Raw genomic sequence first — 20,679 nt, 5'->3', positions numbered from 1 at the left:
GTGGAAGTGGTGCCACCCATTTTTCCTGGAAAGCCTCTCAAGGAGCTGTGTGACAGCCCAAGCGTGGCCCAGGGCCACTGGAGAGCCAGGGAGACAAACAGAACAATGGAACGTGGCTGGCAGAGGGAGAGCTGGGCCTGCAGCCCTGAACTTGCGCTGGCACGAGGATTTTGTTCCCATCCTGGGCACCAATCACCCCCATTCCATGGGAGCCCCATCCCAGCCCCTCCCACAGCTCCAGCAGGACTCCCAGCACCCACCCACCCTCCACTGGCATCCCAGTACCCCCCTCAAGCCCCCTGCCCACCAGCCCTTCCTCCTCAGCATCATTGCCCAGATCTCTCCCAGTATCCCCCAGTCACAGCAGCATTCCCCACAAATCCCAGTTCCCCTCCCCAGCACTCCCAGTCCCTCTCAGCACCCAGCCCTAATCCCTGCCTGCCCCCACCAGTATCCCAGCACCTTGCTATGCTCATTCCCATCCCACCAGGCCCATCCCAGTCCAATCCCTCACTCCAGACCAGTGCATCCTTCCAGGACCCACTGACCCCACTGCTCTCACCCCTCCATCTCCTCCACAACCATCTGCCCAGTCCTTCCAGTGGCCTCTTCCAGTACATCACCAGAGCCACTGCCAGTGCCTCACCAGCGACTCTCCCACCCCATCCCAGTTCCCACCTCCCAGTAACCCCTCCCAATGCCCCTTCCCACCTTATCCCAGGTGTCCCTCTCAGTGCCCTCTCCCAATGGCACCTCCCACCCTATCCCAGTTCCCTTTTCCAGTACCCCTCACCTCTCCCAGAGCCCCCTCCCAATGCTCCTTCCCACCTTATCTCAGTTCCCCCTCCCAATTCCCCCTCGGTGCCCCCTCCCACCCTATCCCAGTTGCCTTTTCCAGTGCCCCTCACGTCTCCCAGTGCCCCTTCCCACCCACACCAGTCCCCCCACCCCTCCTCTCCCCTCCCAGCCCCTCCCATCATCCCCCAGCCCCTCCCTGAGCAGTTTCTCTCCCCTCCCTATCCCAGTTCCTCACACCTCCTCCTGCCATCCCCTCCCAGCGCCCTCCCCGCCCTACGGCGGCACCCCAGCACTGCTCTCACCTCTCCCAGCACCCCCTCAGCCCCTCCCAATTCCCCACCCGCCCTGCCGCAGTGCCCCGCCGCTGACCCTCACCGCTCCCGTGTCCCTCCCGCGCCCTCAGCCCCGGCCCCACTCACGGACCGGACTCACCGCTGCGGGGGCGGCGGCGGAACCGGAAGCGGCGGGGCCGGGCGGACTTGGATCAGCGAGATCGAACCCTCCACGCCCAGAGCGGCCGCGCCCCGCTACCATAGAGCGGCGGCAGCGGGCGGAGCGCCGGCCGCCCGCGCTTCCGGGGGGCGGGGCGGGGCAGAGGCGCCCCCTAGCGGCGGGGCGGTGTGGCGGTGTCATGGCGGAGGTGGGCGCTCACCTCACGGCCGCCCCGGCCGGGGAGGAGCGGCCGTCCGTGTTCGAGGCGGTGGCCCAGGACAGCCTGATGGCCGCCGTGAAACCCGCCCTGCAGCACCTGGTCAAGGTGAAGGTGAAGGGAGAGTAGGGGGGCTGGTGTGTAACTCCGGGACACTCGCAGGCAGCGGGACAGTTGTGAGCCACCTGGGCTGTTTGAGAATTAGAGGCGTCGTTTATGGCTGCTGTGATTTATAATTTAGCATTTTACTCCGTCCCTGTGAGGGTGAGGAGGCCCTGGCGCAGAGAAGCTGTGGCTGCCCCATCCCTGAGTGTTCAAATCCAAATTGGACGGGGCTTGGAGCACAGGGATAGTAAAAAGTGTCTAGCTGCAACCACATAATTTTTAATGCTCCTTCCAACCCAAATCACTCTGATTCCTCCTTTTTCCTTTTGCAACAGGTGCTTGCCGAGTCCAATCCTGCCCGGTACGGTTTCCTCTGGCGGTGGTTTGATGAGATTTACGTCCTTCTGGATTTGCTGCTGCAGCAGCACTACCTGGCCAGGTGCAGCGCCTCCTTCTCGGAGAACTTCTACAGCATGAAGAGGATCCCCATGGGAAGCGGCAGACAGCGACCTCTGGCCACAGCTGGCCTGCCAAAGAGGCACCACTGGAAATCTCTGCTCCTGCTGGTTCTTGTTCCTTACCTGAAAGGGAAGCTGGAGAAAGTGGTGTCCAGCCTGAGGGAGGAGGATGAGTACTCCATCCACCCTCCCTCATCGTCCTGGAAACGCTTCTACAGAGCCTTTCTAGCTGCTTACCCCTATGTAAACATGACCTGGGAGGGCTGGTTTCTTATCCAGCAGCTGTGCTACATCCTGGGCAAGGCTGAGCATCATTCCCCCATGCTGAAGCTGGCTGGTGTCCGCCTGGTCAGGCTGACTGCAGAGGATATCCAGGCCCTGGAGAAGAAATGGGCTGAAAGCACCTCAAGTCAAACACACAGGTATGGCAGAACCTGGCTCAGGTGTTGCCCTCCAGGGTGTTCCATGGGTGTGTAAATTTAGGGGTGATGCTGCAAGGTAAAAGTGCCTTGTTTTCCAAAAATTCAAATTGAAAGTTCACAAAATGTGCTCCAAAAGGGTGTATTGAGAGCGAAAATAAGGAAACCAGTAGCAGGGATTAGCTTGAAACTATTTTCTGGTAATAAAATTTCAGACTTTGGGGGTGTTTTTGGGCGTGCAAACCTTTATTCTGTTCAGTCTTCCCCTGCACTTTTCCAGCAAAGGAGGGGCAGCAGTTGCAGCAACGTTGCTGAAAAGATTGAAAGTTATTTCTTTGATTTTCCTAAGCAGCAGCTGGTCATGGCCACACTGAATACCCTGTGAAATGGTGACCTGGAGTGAAACACTCTGTGCTCCAGGATCCTTTAATCCAAATTCTTCTGATTTAGACTACTGAAAAAACCAGGATTTGGATCTTCCTTAAAATAAAAAAAGAATCTGAAACATCCTAATAAGTGCAAACATGGGACACTAATTAGGATTACTAATTTAGGATTAAGGAGCTGTATGAAGCTGTCACTCCCCAAATGGTTTTCCCCATGGTTTCTAGATGGATAAACGTGCAGTAGTAACCATCTTGGATCTTCCTTAAAATAAAAATCTGAAACATCCTAATAAGTGCAAATATGGGACACAGTGACCAACGAACTTAGCATGAAGGAGCTGTATGAAGCTCTCACTCCCCAAATGGTTTTCCCCATGGTTTCTAGATGGATAAACATGCAGTAGTAACCGCCTTAGATCTTCCTTAAAATAAAAAAAGAATCTGAAACATCCTAATAAGTGCAAACATGGGACCAACTTAGCATGAAAGAGCTGTATGAAGCAGTCACTCCCCAGGTGCTTTTCCCCACAGTTTCCAAATGGATAAATGTGCAGTAGTAACCATCTTTCTTAAAATTAAAAAAAAATCTGAAACATTCTAATAAGTCCAAACATGGGACACAGTGACCAGCTAATTTAGGATTAAGGAGCTGTATGAAGCTGTCACTCCCCAGGTGCTCTTCCCCATGATTTCTAGATGGATGAATGTGCAGCAGTAACCATCTCTCCCTGCTTCTCTCTGCTGCAGCTTTACCTCACGAGTGCAGTCAGCCCTGAGGAGAGCTCTGGGCGCCGTTGCCGTCTCGCTGTCCACCGGCCTGTCCGTCAGCGTCTTCTTCCTGCAGTTCCTGGACTGGTGGTACTCCTCAGAAAACCAGGAGACCATCAAGTCCCTGACAGCCCTCCCCACGCCCCCACCCCCTGTGCACCTGGATCACGAGCCCAGCTCAGCTGTGCTGCCCAGCCTGAAGTCCGTGTGCCCCCTGTGCCGCAAGGTGCGCGTCAACGCCACGGCCCTGGCCACGTCCGGCTTCGTGTTCTGCTACCGCTGTGCCCACGGCTTTGTGAAGGCTCACCAGCGCTGCCCAGTCACAGGCTATGCCACAGAGCTGCAGCACCTGGTCAAACTCTACTCCCCTGAGAGCTGAAGGGCTGCCAGGAGCCTCCAGCAGCTCTGTGGGCATCCCATGGAAGGCTTCAGACGGCTCCTGGGTGAGCTCTGCAGCGCTCGCTGGTTCATCAGCTTTGCTGCCTTTGCACGTTCTGGCAATGCTCTGCCCTTTGCTGATGAGCTGTTCAAACATCCTGGCAGCTGCAGAGGTATCACACAGCCCCAGCCTGTCAGCCAGCACAGAAATGCCTTAAAGGACCAGCTGAAAGGGGGGAAACATTGATTTGGGTAGGAGGAATGCAGATGTGAGCATCAAAGACCAGCAGTGGTGCTGCTGGAGGGCATGAGCCAGCAAATTAAAGAGGTAGGGAAATTCTCCAGGCAGGTTTTTCTTCCCAGGCCCTTGTGCTGCCCAGGGTGAGCTGTGGTTTTGCCAGAGGTGGAGACAGGCTTAAACCTCTGCTCTTCAGCCTCCTGCATTTTCAGGCTCTTCACCTTGGAACTGAGAACATCACCCTCCTAATTCCCATCAACGGTTCTAAATTAAGACTTTTGATTCTTTAAGGGAACAAGATGGACAAGAGGAATGTGACATTTTCTGCACAAGAGAGAAAATGACAAACCAGATTAAAACAAACTCCTAATTGATGAGAATGGTTTATTGTTAAATAAGTCTTTGCATTAATTATTATCTGCTTTTATAAAGCAAAATTCTTTCTTGATTGAGAACCTAATTTAATTCTTTTCTGGTTATTGGAAAAACAGTTTGCTCCTCTGGGGCCTCTATTTACATAAGAGAGACAAGACTAAAGCTGCTTTCATCTTTCCATGTGATGGTGGTGGATGTAAGATTAGCATTTTGTAGGCTGAGAATCTTTAATGTCTGAGCATTACATTGCAATTATTCCAGTCCCAGCCATGTAGCACATTCATATCAGAACAAAACATCCTTGCACTGAACAGAGGAGGGAAGAAAAGCTGTGTGACATGGCTGGCTCTTGCTTGACACCTGATTTTTCAGATGGAAGGCTGTTTTCCTGACTCTAGGGAGCAGCAGTGCTCCGGATATCACGGTGACAGTGCTTAGAGCAACAAGAGCAAAGTTTCTGCACAAAGTCCAGACCCCACTCTGGTCTTGGCAGATTAAGAGATATCTCCTAACATTTAATCCACTGAACCAGGCATCTCATTTTCCCTCCACTTTAGCTCTGCTTCAGAAGATAAAAATCTCCAATATCCTCCTTCACCTGTAAGCAAGAGAGTAAGGTTATTGAATAATGTGGGAAAATGCAGTAATTTGAACCTTCCCCAAACCCCTAATAAATGAGATTTGTTCCTGGTGCTTTATTATCTCTGTACATCTCCCTGACCCTTCTACCTGTGCCCCTGTGGAATAATAATCATAAAAACTGTCTCATTTCTCTCTTCTCCAGTAAAATGGAGTCCATGAAGATACTCCTCTTCCTTTAGAGGGCAATTAGAACACACAGGTCTTACTGGAAGACAAATCACATCAAGGTGTGAGATTTTCTGAGGTTCCAAATCACTTTTTAATTTTTGTGAATGTCCTGGTGACTCCAGTGCAACAGCTTATTTAAATAAGCATTTTACTGATGATTGCTTTATAGGATAGGTTTATTTCCCTTTTATCCTTCCTGTACTTTCCAAGTGATTTATCTGCTGCTCAGGGAGAGGCTGGGCAGGGGTGGGACACTCACCCCCAGCTCTGCAGGGCTCCTGGGGAGGTTCATCCTCTCTCTAATGCAGGATTCACTAACACACAACAGTTATTTCATCCCACACTGCTCCAGGGCCTCTCCCTCTCCCCAAAATGCCACCAGATGCCCACCTGCCAGGCCCACTCCTGCACAACCCCCTGTCCCTGCCAAACTTGGGTCTGGCCACCTCCAGGACCTGCACAGAACCACCCACATCGAATCCTCCCAGTTCTAAGCAGCTGTAATTTCTCCTTTACACAATAAATGGTCCTTTACACAATAAAGCTTAGCTGAGTAACAAGCATCAAACCCACCACAGTGACAGGCTCAGCAGTTACCTGGCAGATTTTGTGTGTTCCTGGAGATGGCTGCAGGATGCCAATTTGGATTTAACTCATTTGAAACTTCCTGTCCTTAGCAGCCAATTAATACTCACTTGTCAGGTTTCTTGCTCTAAAATTAAGCTACAAAACCAGTTGGGGTTATAGAAAAATTCCCATTTATCTGCTTTTTAACTGTGTTCTTAAAACCACAATGGGCTAAGGATTGACAAGAGAAGTTTTTTCAGGGAGCACCAACTTTATTAAAGCCACCTTTGGACTTACTAAATTGTGATTTCTACAGAGTAATGTACCACATACACCCTCAGGATGCTTTGGTGTTGCTCAATACAATTTCATCAACATTAACAGCAGCACTGGAGTTGTTCAGTATCTACTGCCAGGACTTGACTTTGCAAGTCTTTTAAATATTCTTTAGTAAACCTAAGGCACATTCACAGCTCATCAAGGCCGTGTTCAAAAGTTAGAGCATGAAGCAACTGAGTTTTTGCTATTTCCTTAACAGAAACAAAGTAGCTTCTCCTGTTAAGGGAAAACCACTAAAACATATTCCTAGGTGTATATTCCCCATGGATGCTTCTTTCTTCACAGGAAGAGAGAAATCAATAGGAAGATGTCATCAGCACCTGGAAAAGAACAACAACAAAAAAAAATTGAATTAGAGAAGAGCATCATCTCTTTTCTTAGGTCCTTCCCTCAATGCCAAAGGGGTTGTGCTTCATGGAGAGTATTCCAAAAATACTCCTGGCTCCCTGCTGGCTAGCACTACATGAAAATGCAGCTGAATGAACTGCTAATGAACTTCTACAGGGCAGACAGCTCAGAGTCTACACTGCACTAACACAGGAGACACAGTGGCAGAGGATCTGGAGTTTGTGATCCATGGCACACACAAGAGATAAACCCACATCCTCCCCTCCCTGCAAGCTCAGCAACAGTATTTGGGTTATTTTTCAAATCAAGGCTTTTTCTGCCGTTAAACTGCTAAAAACTCTTACTATTTTTTTAGGGTGCACCAAAGTTTCAAGAACAGCAAAGCTGTTCCCTGCAGACGAGCTTAGCCTAAGGTAGCTCAGAGAGAAGATTAGGTGATCATGCCCTGGTCAGAGCGGAGACACGGAGTCTCGGCAATACCAGTTCAGACTATACTTCGCTCATCATTGCTGCTGGGCAAATCTGTTTGCCTCCAACAAGGAGCTGGCTGGAGGTTTCCTCCTCCCTAGGAGGATGAAGCACATGGAGCAGGGGAGCACAGGGATGGAGGTGATATTCCTTCTACAGCCGAGCAGATGGGAAAGGCAGGTCACAAACTGGCATTCCAAGGTCAGCAGAGCAGTATCAGGCAAACACAAGAGGAAAAAAGTGCCATACCTTTAAATGCCGCTGCAGTCAGTGTCTCCAAGGCTCCAGAGGCCTGTTTGGATCCCTCCCTTCCCTCATGCCACAAGTTTACACTCTCTTCCCATCTCCTTCACTGTACTCTCGCCACCAGGTCCCTGCAGCTCTTCAATCCCCAGTTCCTCTGCCCGTGCCCATCCTATATCCCCCCGAGCTCCCCGATACCCTTCCGCATCTCAGTAAACCCCACATGCCCTACACCTCGGCCGGCTTCGGGCTCAACCAGCCCCCAGAGCCGCTTCCGCGTTCCTTCACCCTCCGTGTCCCCATCCCGGCACACTCCGAGCCCTCAGCTGCTCCACCGCGGTCCCGCATCCCCCTGTACCCCATTTCCCGTATCCCATATCCCAAATCCCATATCCCGTGTCCCCTGTCCCCCTCACGCCGCTCCGCTCCCACAGGCCCGGCCACACCGGGGCGGAGCCGCCCCTTTCGCCCCGCCCATCCGCTGGTAACAACCAATCACAACGCGCGGCTCTGCCGGTGGGAGCCAATAGGATTGCGCGTTAGAGGAGCTGGGGGCGGTGCCATCGTTTCCCGCCCTGAGGAGGGCTGAGGGAGCGGGTTGTCCCTGTTAGTGTGAAACGGGTTTTCCGTCCGTGTTTAGCTAAAAGAAATGCCAATAAATGGCTTTTGCAGAAGTTATTTCCTCACTCAGCTTCAGCAACAGTCAATTAGTAGAACGCAGTTGCTCCAAAGAGAGGCTTTAGCAGGAGAAGGGAAACTTTGCCGTTCAATACCAATGGCATTTTGTCTTGGTGTCAGAGATGCTGGTTAGGTAAACCTATATAGAGGCAATGGAAAGTACTTTCGAAAGCCAGATTCAAAAGCCTTAAAAATGGATATCCAAAATGCAAGGCTGCAGAAAACAAACCATATTTCCCACCACAGAATGTGGCTTCTTTGGTTTGGAAGAACAGCCTGATATCCCACAGCTATTATTATAAAGCACCAGTGATTAAACTGACCATGATTACATTCATTAAATACATCTGGAATCACTCCCCAAATAAATATACTTTAGCTTATCAAACCCATTAGCTTAAAATTTTCAATCTTTTCCAAATTCAGAACACTAGAGACACTTTCATTTATTTTTTTTTCTTTAACATGCAAGAAAAGACTACCCTCAGGGTTCCTTTCATAAGGAACCCAAAACCTCAACATTTCATCATGCCTATTGTGAACATCACTTATATTTAGTATGATCAGAAATATTTTAATGTGTTTGAATTAATATTTAAATAATTATTGAGCAAAATTATATTTATTACATGTTTAGGGACTTTTCCCCGGGAACTAAAACAACAGTCTGTGATTTTTGTGTTGTCCACAGCCTGCGTTAAGAATCTGTGCTTGAATGAAAATATTTTTGTAATGAAGTTTAATGTAATGATGACTAGTGGATTGCTTTTCATTCTGTTTTTTTCATAAATGGGATATTTTCAACATTCCCTGTGCCTTGCTGTGACACCTTTGTGACTCTGCTACATTTGGGAGTTTACAAGGAGTGAAAATTCAACCTGTGTTAACAATTACTTCATTTTTCCAGGTGTGATGCAAGACTTGCCCTAAATTCTCCTTTAGCTTAATAAAATCCGAACAGGAATTCCACATGGAACAAAGCAGTTAATTTATTAAGAGTTCACCCACCATCCTCACACTTCGGCACACATCTTCCAATAAATGAACAAAGAAGCACACAGCTAAAATGCTATTTTCTGATTACAGAATAGAAGGCACTTAACCCTCCCTGTTCCACCATTGCTGGGAATTCCAGAAGTACCAGGAGCTGGAGGTGGTGGCAGAACCAATTTCAGCTTTGTTGAGTTTCCTTCCAGCAGCCTCCTGACATGTCTCCAACACAACCAACTCTTTTAGAGCTGAAGCTTTCATCATTATCAGCTGAATGGGGGCAGAGAAAGGATTTACACCATCTGGGAATTACTCAGATGGACACATCCCAAATTCCCCAGGCAAATTCCCTCCTTTTCCTCATACACATTATGATCCTCCAACGCTGTCCCCAAACTATTCAGTGCCTTGACAATGGCACCAGATTCTCCTCATGGCTCTCACTTTTTCATATTTCTCCATTTTTTCCCCCCACACTCAGCCTTTTTTTGGTGCTTTTCATTCCCTCACGCCTGAGAGAGAGGTTTGATCAGCTCGTAATCCATGCACTTGGTGAGGCAATCGCGTGCCACGTTTATGACCTGCTGCTTCTTGGGGTGATCCTCCTGCTTCCCCACGTAGGTCAGGATCTCCAGGAGCTCTGACTCCACCAGCTTCTTGGCCAGCTCTTTGTCAGAGCTGATCAAGTTGAAGGCAATGACCAGCCCTCGGTGCTGGACCTCCATGTTGTCATGCAAGCAGAGCCTCTGCAGGATTTCAAGCCACTGGGTGGTCTGCAAGGGAAAGGGAGATCATTAGTACTGAATATCTCAACCAAGAACATGACTTTGGCTTCCTTGTGCAGAAGAAAGAGCAGTACTCATGTCACTTATGGTATTTTTAACTAAGGAAACCTGGCTCCAAACATTTTAACCCAATTTTTCTTACTCCTAACTCAGAATCTTCCACAGCACTGGGACTGTGATGGTGTTCACAGGGGTCTTAGGATGAGGGAAGAGACGAGGGTCTGACTCCATGTTTCAGAAGGCTTGATTTAGTATTTTATGATATATATTACATTAAAACTATACTAAAAGAATAGAAGAAAGTATTTCATCAGAAGACTGGCTAAGAATAGAAAAAGAAGGAATGATAACAAAGGCTTGTGTCTCAGAGAGTCTGAGCCAGCTGGGCTGTGATTGGCCATTAATTAGAAACAATCACATGAGACCAATCACAGATGCACCTGTTGCATTCCACAGCAGCAGATAATCATTGTTTACCTTTTGTTCCTGAGGCCTCTCAGCTTCTCAGGAGAAAAAATCCTAAGGAAAGGATTTTTCATAAAATGTGTCTGCAACACTGGGACAACATGGAATATGTTTCATATTCAATTTCCTGCATAATCTCTGTGAAAAAAATCTGACCAGAGTCTTGACACAGCTGAGATGACCAAGACACTTCCCCACCCCAACCTTCTCGAGCTTCTCTGTTGGCTTGATTAATTATTTTATCTTAATGAGCTCCAGAGTCCAATCATGTGTGCAGCAAGGTAGGGTTCAGGAGTTCTCAACCACAGCTCTTCAGATCCTCAGCCATGCAGGCTCTGGGTGCTCAGGGCCTACAGATCTGTGCAGGGAAGGGACATCCTTTGGGATCATTAAAGCTCAGCAGGCTATCAATCAAGCTCTTCTCATTTCTGGGTGGAACAAAGGTTGGATTTCAGGTTATTTACCAAAGCATGCACACCCAGGTCCCAGCTTCTCTAGGTTCCTCAGTACTGAACTAGTAAACTACTTATTCCTTTGGAGAGACTTAAAATCTGAGCCAGGACCCTTGCAGGGTACATCCCACACACTGCCCACAACCAGAGCTGTGTCCTCACCACTTGAGTCATCTTCGAGCAGAGTTTCTTTTGTGCTGCTGTCAGCATGGCCAGGGCTCCTGCTGCTGCAACCTGAACCTTCTCATCATCCTCACCACACAGCAACACCACCAACTTCAGCCGGTCATTGCCATCGGCCACAAACCGCTCCTGAACCTAAAAACCACAGAGATACCCAGAAGTAGCACAGTTAGGGACAGCTCCTCACAGGGCAGGGGCATGCAGTCAGCTTGGACATGCCCAGGGGAGATTTTACCTCCTTGTTGACCACCAAGTTGCACATGCACTCAGTGGCTGCCTGTCGGAGTTGGTCGTGGTTCTCAAACATGTAGTTTTCAATATCTGGCAGGGCCTTCTCTTTGATTATCTTCAACCTGTGGCAAAGAGCAGTAAAAACCCCACATTATAGGTCAAGCAGTAACCAACTTATCAAATATTAACTGCAGGGAAGGCCTTGAAACAAATCAGTGTCTGGAGCTCATGATGTGGTTCATTCCCTGTCTAATGCAGATGAAGTTCATGTCTTTGCTGTTTCTAGAGGAAAATAAGCCACTCTCCTTTTCTCATTTCATCAATCTTTTAGCTCTGAGACCTTTGTAGCTCTGCCAAAGTTAGCTTAAACTGACCAGTCTTCATAGTCCAGCAAGTAACATTCACTCCTGGGGAAGGAGGAAGGTTAAAAAGCAGTAAAGCTCACCTGAGTTTATCACTTCTTCCTGAAAAGTTTGTGAGACCTAACAGAGCCTCGTAGTTCTGGAGGCCATCTCTCTCTGTGTTCAGCAGGCTGACAAGGGGCCTCACCACTTCATACACCTGGAAGAGAAAGCTTGCATTAGCAATTTTAATTTGCTAAAGGAAGTATCAATGCTTTTGATTTTATTATTTCTAACCTTACCCTCTCTCCTGGGAATGCAATGTCTGGATTGGAGATAGCTGCAATTTTTGCCAGAGCATGAGAAGCCTTTATCTTGCCAACATCTGTGCCTTCCACAGCCAGAGGTATCAGGGCCTGGAGACACAGGAAAAACCATTCAGTGTTCTAAGAAGATTTACAAGACTGCCTTAACAGAGTAAACCAAGTTAAAAATATCCCATAGCCCTCTCTGATGCCTTGCTTTTGTTCTCAAACAGGCACCACAAGCATCACTCCAAGAACATCACTTCTTTGGAGCCTTGCAGAGATGGGACTGCAGTGTCAGTATGGCCCTTGGGGGGACAACTTGTGCTCTTCTGTCACTGTCCCTCACTGGAGACACACCCCAGGCTCCCAGCAGGCATTAACAGCACATCAGGAACTGTGAACATGAAAGTCATCACCTTCCCACCACCTTGAGCAACAATGGTCCCACGGTCCTTGGGGTCTTCACACAAGGCAAGGAACACCCTGCAGGGGCACAGAACACTCAGTGAGACAGCCATGGGGACAGCAACAGCCAACAGCCCTCATGGAACGGGGCTGAGGTTTTGCAGGAGTGCCAGAGCCACCAGGTAAATTCCAGGTGCTTAACCCCATGCACACAGCAGTCTATGAGGAAAAAACAAATGGCAGGGCAAGAAATTTTCAGGTCTGTAAAATAAACTCTATTCCAGCCAGAACCAATACAGAGAACTCAAAAATGCATTCCAGCAAGGCAGCTTGAACATGAATTTTTATGACACCTCTGAACAAAAACTTTGGTTTTAAATCTTTCCTCCCCCACAGGCAGAATGCCCCAGCCCAGGTGTCCATCCCCATGGCACAGGGGCTGCCCAGCACTCCCAGCACTGCAGTGAAGGCACCTGGCAATGAGCTCCTTGCTCTGGTCAGTCAAAATGGCACTGTCAGCCTTCACCATGCAGGCCAAGGCAGAGACAACCCCAGCCTTCAGCAACCGCTTCACCCGCTTCACCACAAAATCCTTCTTGTCCTGAGGAGGAAACATTGGGAAAGGATTAGCCCTTGGCAGCTGCCACTCTGCCATCCAGCCACCCAACAAACAACTTCAGTCTGGAGGCAGGAGACCTGAAGTCTGTGACAATGGATACACCAAAGAAAGTCTTTCTGAACAGCATCTCCAGCTGGACACAACCCACCTTTGGATGCTCCTCGGGCACGTGCTGCTTGGAGAATTTTGCCAGCTGCACCAGCTCTGGGACCAGCTCCTTGGTATCATAGCTGTTGGTACAGTTCACCAGTGCAGAAGCCACAGAATACAAGATTGTTTTGTCACTTGCCTGCAGAGGAAAATAAATTTGTGTGAGGGTGAGGAGGGTACAGCAGGGAAGCAGGTCCCTTTGAACTGCCAGGATGGTGTTTTCACTAGTGGAAATGTTCTTATCCCCAGTTTCATAGCCCATGAAAGTTTTCATGGTCAAACAAGGTGTTGGACATCATCAGGTGCTGTCAACACCTTGGTGCCTTTGGTTTTCATGCATTTGCTGACAGTGAAGGAAGGAGCAACATCCCTTAGCCCAGGGAAAAGAGCAGGATGGTGCCCTGAGATGTCTCTGAGGCACAGGCAGAACTGAAGTTCTGCTGAACCAGAGGTGAGGGGTTGGGGTGCCAGCTCCTTCTGACTGGGGCACAGTGTAGGCCTGGAGAGCTGGGAGAACTTGGTGCTATCAGAGGAATGAGGGAACAAGGAAAGGAGACGGACCTTGGCTAATTCAAACATAGCTTTCAGGGCTGGCTCATCTTCAACAAAGTCATCTTTCACATCTGCATCGAGGGTGAGGTAGGAGAGCCCTTCCACAGCCCATTTCCTGGTGCGGGCATCGATGCTCGTGTTGCACAACCACCTGCAAGAGAGAAAAACACTCACATTTCTATCTTGGGAGCCAGAACTAACTTATCTGGAAAAAGAGGGAGGAAAAACAGATATTGAGACTGATTCAAGCCCAAATATGTCCTCAGGTTCTGCTGCAGCTCCTCAGACTGGGGATGCTTCCCCTTGAGACATGAACTTCCTCCCCATAGCCCAACTTGTGGGATGTAAATGCTGCAGGGAATGACAGACCAGGATAGCTACTCAGCTCTGCTTTGCCTTTTCCATCCCATGAAACTCGAGATGCCTGCAGGAATGACCACCCATTCAGTCATTTCCTGACTTGATCCCACCTCCTTGCTTACTCCACCTGGCAAATTCACCTTCAGAGGGGACTTGTGCATGTTCAAAGTAAGCATTAATCAGGCTGTGCCACTCTGGCAAAGAGGGAGGCACCAGGTCTGGTGTGTCCCATGGGCAGTGAGGGAGGGAAGGAGAAGGCTCCTCTGGGTATTGAGGCAGGAGGGGCACATGGCTGCTTCAGGCACAGAGGAGCCCAATGGCTCTGGGGGCACTGTCAGCAGGCAGCACAGGAAATGAAGGCAATGTGTGGGCAGGATCTCGTGGGAGAGGAACATACTGTGCTTTGCAAAGATTGGAATAACTGAAGGGAGAAGGGAAGTCACTCACTTTCGGCACTGCTTGGCTAACTTCTCAGTGGAGCCCTCGGCAAACTGCCGCAGGCCATAGTCCGTGCCGCCTGCTGAGCCCAGCTTGCAGAGACCCTGAGGAGGACAAAAAGGATGTACCAGTGAGAAAGGCTCATTAATCCTCTTGTGTTACTGCCCTAAAACAGCCTAAGCCCATCTCTCATCCCCAAAACCTCCCTCCTCTCCCAAATCTGGGACTAAGCTGCTGAGTGTGGCAGGCAATAGAGGCAGGGCTGCATCCTCACCACCAGAGCTCGGATTTTGATCTTCTCATTCTTGGTCTTCTTGTAGATCTCCTTCAGCAGTGTCACCCCGTTGGTGATGATGAAGGTGGCTCGGCTCAGCTTGGTGGAAGCGTGGATGAGAGCTTCCACAGCCACCAGCTGGTCAATCTCCCTCTCGGAGCCACACAGGGCAACCATCATCTCCATCACTCCCTTCATGCCAAGCAGCTTGTTGCCCAAGTCAAAGGGGCCTTGCAGAACACCTGACACAATCTGGACAGCGTGGAGTGTCTTATCCATGTCTTGTGGGTCGATTTTGCTCCTGCATGGGATAGAGGGAGTAGGGAGTAGAACAGTAGTGGGGAGGAGATGTTCTCCCTCAGCCATGCTGCTGAATCACATTGGATATTTGGGCGTGCAAATTCCTGCAAAGCTGTGATGCAGCAGGATCCCAAGCAAGTCATAATCTCCCAAAACCCCAATTTTGAACACAAGCAGACTTCAAGTGCCTGATCTCACCCTCAGGAAGCCCTGCTCCTGCCCTCTGGGCCAGCTCAGCCCGACTCACTTGATGTACTCCTCGCAGATGAGCCGGTAGTTGTCCCGCTCCGGGTCGCAGCGCAGGTCATCGTAGAGCTTATTTAGGAGGACAGAGGCAGTCAGCTGGGTGTTCTCTGTCAGTGGCAGGCAGTCAGGCATCTCAGGAATCTGGCCCACCACTTTCAGTATCTTTTTTAAGCCTGGAAACGATAGAGTGATATGGCTGTCAGAGAGGAGAGGCTCTGTGTAAAATTCAAGATACCATTTGTTACTTTCTTGCTGTGGAATAGCGAGTTTGGATGGTTTTCAATTATTTTCCAGCCTAATCACATAAGTTCTAAGCAAAAAAGACACTAATATTTACTGGGGAGGAGCTTCTGCTGGTGAGATTACAGGTTTGCAGCATCAGGCTTTTTACCAGTTCTCAGAGTGAGATAAGCAGAACTGCATTAGGCCGCTGGCTGGATCTGTTATTTTTGTCAGGAGACATTGAACCTACTGACCTCCAATGCTGGAGGCTCTGACTGAGGAAAACACAGCCACTTTCAAGTGATTTTGCATGACTTAACTCTCCTTTTGCTGAATTATTATTAAATAACTTCCATCAAAATGCTAACACACACATGCATGGGAATTACTATAAAAACACACAGCACACATTTTCCTCACCCTCATCCAGTTATAGAATTATCAGTTTATGGGCCCACCAAGCTCAGCAGATGCTTATCTCATCCTGTCCAAAGCAGACAATTTATCCAAGCCAAATCCTCCTAACATTAGCAAATACATTGGAGACACTAACCAGAGATATTAGGCAGTCCTTCAGAAACTCAAAAATTCTTGTTCTCATACACAGTTGATTTTCTCTTAGTACTGTTCCCTGCTAATAAGTCTAACTTTGCTCCAGGCTTGCATGCACCAAAAAAAGCCAGAGAGGATTTATTTTATAGGAAGTTCTCCAGGTATTCAGGCAAGAACACACAGCTCCACATCTCCCAGATGAGAACAGGATGGAGGGCAAGGACTCACCATTGTCGATGACAAAGATGCTCCTGCTGTTGTCATGGTCTTTCAGGTCCTTCCTTGGTATGTTCTTGTTGAGGAGGTTGAGGGCTCGGTCTCGCCCTTGCCCAGACACTTTTTTACTGACCAGCATATCCAGCAAACGCATTGTGATCATCCTTAAATCCTTCTTAGTGTCTACAATGAAGCAAAACAGTAGCAGCCAGTTACAAGAAGTTACCTCTGCAGGCAGGTGAGCTCAATCAAAACCACTCAAAGCCATTGTGTGGCTGGAACAGAAGTATTTAAGCTGCCCATGAGGATGAGAGCTGTGTGCAAGTTGTCCCCCTGTACAGCTGAAGGGTAAAGTCCCCACTTCAGCAAGGAATAAGGTGGAATCCCAGGAGCAGGGCCCTCCCTGCTGGGCCCAGAGGGAATGACGAGCAGGAGATGTGTTTACCTAGCACTAGAGCCTCCTCTTTGCCGTGGTGCTCCTCCTTCCCCTGGCCCATCAGGCAGTCGGTGATGGTCTGCAGGAGGTTGCAGACAGCCAGGGAGATTTCTTCATTGTCCACCGACATCCACATGCAGATGCTGTCGATGCCCAGGTAATGGAGAATGGCAGTGGCCTGGCCCCAGGAAGGAGAGAGCAGGACAGTGTTAGCAAAGGCCTTTCCTCCCTGTGTCATCTAGGCTCAGCTAGGACAAAGAAATTATTTTCCTCAGTGAATCCTGACTCACTACAAGTCAGAGTTTTAATCTTTTCCTACTGCTCACAAACAACACAAACTATTTCAATTTTCCCCTCCCCAGATGCAAAAGCAGTGAAGGTCCAAGCACCCTGTCCTTACCCGAGCCTTATGTCCTGTGCACATTCCTGAAAGTGTCCTCACGGCTGCCAGGATCAGCTCAGGGTTTTTGGTTTCTATCAGCTGCAGCAGCAAGTTGACTCCATTATTCTGGAAAATCCTCTCAGCACCTGCTTCCTCCCGCCCCAGGACTATGAGGTTGTTTGCAGCCTAGGTGGGAGGCAGAAGAACCAGGGGTCAGTGGCACAGCCCAGCCTCCAGAACATCTCTGGGAGATCCTGGTGGGAACCAGCTCCTGACAGATGCAGCAGATCAGCTCAGACCCCACCAGAGACTTGATCCAGGTGCATTTAGGGATCAGCTCTGCTCTGCCCAAGAAGAGTTGGTCACTGCTTGGAAGGAACATCTGGAGGGTGGCAGGACCTCAGCAGAAGTCCAGAATGACCCCACCTTTGGTATTTTGGGAGGCTGGGCTACCTTCCTTCTCTCTGAGTGCAGTTCACCTTCCAGCTCCTTCCCTCATCCTCCATCCAGGGGAGGTGGGGAAGGGAACGCAGGGCTCTGCTCCCTGGAGCAGCCTCTGACATCAAACAGCCATTTTGCCAAGTCCAGGGCAGTTCTCACCTTTTCTCGCTTCTCTTTGTCGCTGTTCTCATCCAGCAGGATCTCAAACATCTTCTGCACCCTCGAGTCCGTGGAGAACTGAATGCGCAGCTGTGCCAAGAGGGAGAGCACAGAGCATCAGGAGGAGAAAATCGAGGAGCAGCTTTCCTTTTTCACTTCAAGAATGCTCCCTCCTCTCAAACCACAGGCAAAGATTTAGTGCTTAATTTAATGCACAATTTAAGCTGAATAACAGGAGATAGAATTGCTCAGCACTCAGCATCCATTACCAATCTCATGGGCACAGGCAGTGCCAGCCCTAAACCTTGATTTCTGAGACTTCACAGTAGTGTAGTGGTGCAAGGATTTCTTCACAGCACCCCTGCAAAGGTAACTGTAGCAATGTGGCAGGTGCCAGACCCAGCCCAAAGCTTATCCAGACCCTTGCCAAGACCTTTCCAAGACACTCAGGACCAAGCCAGCCTCAGGAGGGAGCTGCCACACTTTTTAATTAAACCATTCAACCCAACCCTCAGATTTACACACCTCAAGTATGAACTTCCAGTCAATGGATCCTACTTATCCCCGTATATTGCCACAAATTTCCATTATGACCAACAAACCATTGATGCAACCCAGACCAAGGATTTCCCACCCCCTGTGAATCTAGCACTGTTCCCCTGGCATTTACCTTCTCCTGGATGTTGGCCCCCAGTCTCCTCAGGGTCTCCTGGAAGTTTTTGTTGCGTGGTTCAAGGGTTGCACATTTCTGAGCATCTTTGAATGCTTGGTCTAACTTGCCCAGTTTCTCCAGGGCTTGGCTGCGCCGGTACAAGGCTTTGATATCTGAAGCATTGATGTCAATGGCTGGGAAAGGGATCCAAAACACCAGGCATCAGAGCTTGCTGCTTGCAAGTGGCCTGTGCAAACTGTGATTTGCTTTGTTATGAGCATCAAGCAGTGCTTGATTAACACTGATTGGGCCAGCACATCAAATTAGAACATCACTTGAACTTTCAGGAATTCCCTTGTGGCCTCAGCCCTTGGGTGTTAGTGGACATCAAGGAATAAGGCCACAGATGTGAGAGCAGGCTGAGCAAGTGTATCCAGCTCTCCTCATAACAGCCCCCTCCTTACCTCTAGATGCATCCGAGGCTGCCTTGGCATATTCCTCCTGTTAAACCAGAAAGCAGAGATTTCTTAGCCATGGAATAGCAGGGCAAATCCCCATTGTTGATGGACATTGGGACCTCTCTGCTCCCATTTCCCAGGGGGATGCCCCAGGGAAGCTCCAGCACAAGAACACTTCATTTCACCCTATTCAATAAATGGACAAACCACCCAGTCCACAGCCAGTGAGTGCCCTTGGCTGCCCTCCTGCCCCTCTCCCCTTGAGCACTGCCCAGGTGAGGGGAGCTGCTCTCACCTTTTTGAGGAAACAGGCTGCCCTGTTCCTGTACAGCACCGCCTGCAGCGCCTTGTCCTTGTTGAGCTTTATGGCTTGAGTGTAGCTTTGAAGGGCTTTCTCGTAGTCACTGGCCTGAAAATATTTATTCCCCTCCTCTTTCAGCTGAATGGGATCCTCCATCTGGAGAGCTTGAAGGAAAAACATCAATTTGTGGCCCATTTTCAACTGCCTGGGTCGCCTGCTTACTCCCCCAAGCTGAGTTCCACCATGAGACTGACATGTAATTAACACACATTAATAAAAGCAGCTTACCAGGACGAAGAGTTTTGAAAATGATGATGTAAATTGCTCTTCAAGGCTGTGACTTCTTAGAAGATTTTCCCACCAATGTAGATCCTTAGGAGTAAAAAAAAAAAAAAAGAAAAAGGAAAGAAAAACTAAAACAAAAAAGAAAGAAATCTGCCAGCACTACGGAGAGCCCGTGTGGCTCAGGAAAGAGCTCACTTCCCACTCCAAGTTTGGGCAGGACCTGGCAGCTCCTGCTGCCTGTCAGTGTCACCTGTCACCACAGCCTGTCCCCTCCTTGTCCCCTCGTGCTTTATACGCCTGGGGAGGGCTGGGAGCCAGGGCCAGCTCGGGGGGCACCTGGCTGCAGGCAGGCAGCACCCTCTGCAGCAAGGGGGAATCCTCTCCCACCTGGCAAGGCAAATCCCAGCTCCCCTCTGCCTGCAGGGCTGCAGAGGCTGTGGGGAGCAGCAAGGGGGAGGTTCATGCCAAAAAAGCCCACGGCTGGGATGGCTGACCCCTGTCACAGTGCTCAGACCCTTTTCCCTTTCTATTTAAGGAAGCATGAGACAGCTGAGCCTCGGGGACAAGTGGCCCCAGGCCAGCAGCTGCAGCAGTGCCCAGCACCTTCCAGAACTCCCTGGGATAAGAAGCTGACTGACACCCAGCGCTGCCTCCTCCTCCTGGCAGGGCCTTTGGGAGCCCATCCCACTGAAATCCCACTGAAATCCCACCCCAGTCTGGAGCTGCCACCCACCCCACACGTGGTCATTCAGCAACACACTGACAGGGGCTAACTGGAACATGCTGGAAGTGGTGAGATGAGTGGCTCAATTTGAGTGGCACCAGGAGACAGAGCAGCACTGAGCTCCAAGAGAATTGAGCCTTTCAACCCAGCAGTCACAATCAGAAATTCTGCTTTTTGATTTATCTCCCCTCAAATAAGGGCCTTGCCTTCCCCAGTATAGCTACCAGCATCCCAGCTATAAAGCAAAGATGAGAACTGGGGGAAATGACTGAGAAGAGCATGAGCTGACCAAAACACTGCCAGGAGCAAAAATATCAATGTCTTTAATTGTGTGATCTGTGTGGCTTGTGGCTCTTACACAGCAAGAATGAGCACAGAATTTCCCTGTCCAGGGCTCCTGTTTTATTCACCCACCACCAGCAGCACTGCCTGCTCCTCTGGGCAAGAGGTGATTCCAAATTAGTAAATCTCTTCACAGCAAATCAACACCACAGCTGCAGGCAGCTCCATCCAGAGCAGCTCCCAATCTATACCTGTAGAGAATAGTTCCAAGGTACAAGGACAACAGCTGTGGAAAGTGCAAGATGCCATCCCTGCCTTGGACAGACTCAGTGCAGCGGCTTTTCCAGCATTCATTTGGATTAACACACCAGAAACTCCTTCCAACATGGCTTTAGGTGCTGGGCAAGGCCCAGCTGGCTGGAGTATCAGTACTCGTGGGCTTC

At 49.5% G+C, this 20,679-nt stretch overlaps 3 protein-coding genes, 1 long non-coding RNA gene and 1 other non-coding gene across 10 annotated transcripts in view; 1 reads left to right on the top strand and 4 right to left on the bottom strand.

Annotated features, from left to right (window-relative positions):
• Positions 1-1,368, bottom strand: part of AP2B1 (adaptor related protein complex 2 subunit beta 1) — an 81,606-nt gene extending 80,238 nt beyond the window's left edge. For 2 of the 4 annotated variants that reach the window (XM_074556964.1, XM_074556967.1), the window contains exon 1: positions 1,231-1,368. The gene's annotated coding sequence lies outside the window, so the exon portion shown is untranslated. Of the gene's footprint in view, positions 1-1,173 lie in introns of all 4 variants that reach the window. The other 2 variants (XM_074556965.1, XM_074556966.1) reach the window with 2 other exon arrangements.
• On the top strand, positions 1,286-5,988 carry PEX12 (peroxisomal biogenesis factor 12). The gene is made up of 3 exons (XM_005495031.3): positions 1,286-1,555; positions 1,888-2,432; positions 3,563-5,988. Exons 1-3 carry the CDS (start codon positions 1,430-1,432, stop codon positions 3,960-3,962), a joined length of 1,071 nt encoding a protein of 356 aa, XP_005495088.3. The 5' UTR covers positions 1,286-1,429; the 3' UTR covers positions 3,963-5,988.
• LOC106629882 (uncharacterized) lies at positions 4,954-7,920 on the bottom strand. 2 transcript variants are annotated; one of them, XR_001333239.3, is made up of 3 exons: positions 7,356-7,811; positions 5,982-6,610; positions 4,954-5,172 (listed from the first exon to the last, which is right to left on the bottom strand). It is a non-coding gene; the product is annotated as an uncharacterized LOC106629882 (long non-coding RNA). The 2 variants fall into 2 exon arrangements; XR_012583503.1 differs by lacking the exons at positions 4,954-5,172; positions 5,982-6,610 and adding an exon at positions 7,052-7,259 and having other exon boundaries at positions 7,356-7,920.
• On the bottom strand, positions 7,053-7,149 carry LOC113460268 (Z30 small nucleolar RNA). Its single transcript, XR_003382069.1, has one exon. It is a non-coding gene; the product is annotated as a Z30 small nucleolar RNA (small nucleolar RNA).
• A 1,078-nt stretch (positions 7,921-8,998) lies between the features above and the next one.
• UNC45B (unc-45 myosin chaperone B) lies at positions 8,999-19,533 on the bottom strand. 2 transcript variants are annotated; one of them, XM_074556968.1, is made up of 21 exons: positions 19,426-19,444; positions 19,234-19,317; positions 18,940-19,109; positions 18,651-18,687; positions 18,205-18,380; positions 17,535-17,624; positions 16,953-17,120; positions 16,562-16,730; positions 16,129-16,299; positions 15,128-15,299; positions 14,581-14,881; positions 14,316-14,410; positions 13,518-13,659; positions 12,955-13,095; positions 12,661-12,788; positions 12,199-12,265; positions 11,777-11,890; positions 11,579-11,694; positions 11,138-11,255; positions 10,882-11,037; positions 8,999-9,790 (listed from the first exon to the last, which is right to left on the bottom strand). In XM_074556968.1, exons 3-21 carry the CDS (start codon positions 19,099-19,101, stop codon positions 9,524-9,526), a joined length of 2,790 nt encoding a protein of 929 aa, XP_074413069.1. In that variant the 5' UTR covers positions 19,102-19,109; positions 19,234-19,317; positions 19,426-19,444; the 3' UTR covers positions 8,999-9,523. The 2 variants fall into 2 exon arrangements, with proteins under 2 accessions (XP_074413069.1, XP_005495080.2); XM_005495023.4 differs by having other exon boundaries at positions 19,234-19,533.
• Between the last annotated feature and the right edge of the window lie 1,146 nt (positions 19,534-20,679).

This window comes from Zonotrichia albicollis, chromosome 22 (genome assembly GCF_047830755.1).
Source record: "Zonotrichia albicollis isolate bZonAlb1 chromosome 22, bZonAlb1.hap1, whole genome shotgun sequence".
Classification (NCBI taxonomy): Eukaryota; Metazoa; Chordata; class Aves; order Passeriformes; family Passerellidae; genus Zonotrichia; species Zonotrichia albicollis.
This window is presented reverse-complemented; position numbering and strand designations above follow the sequence as displayed.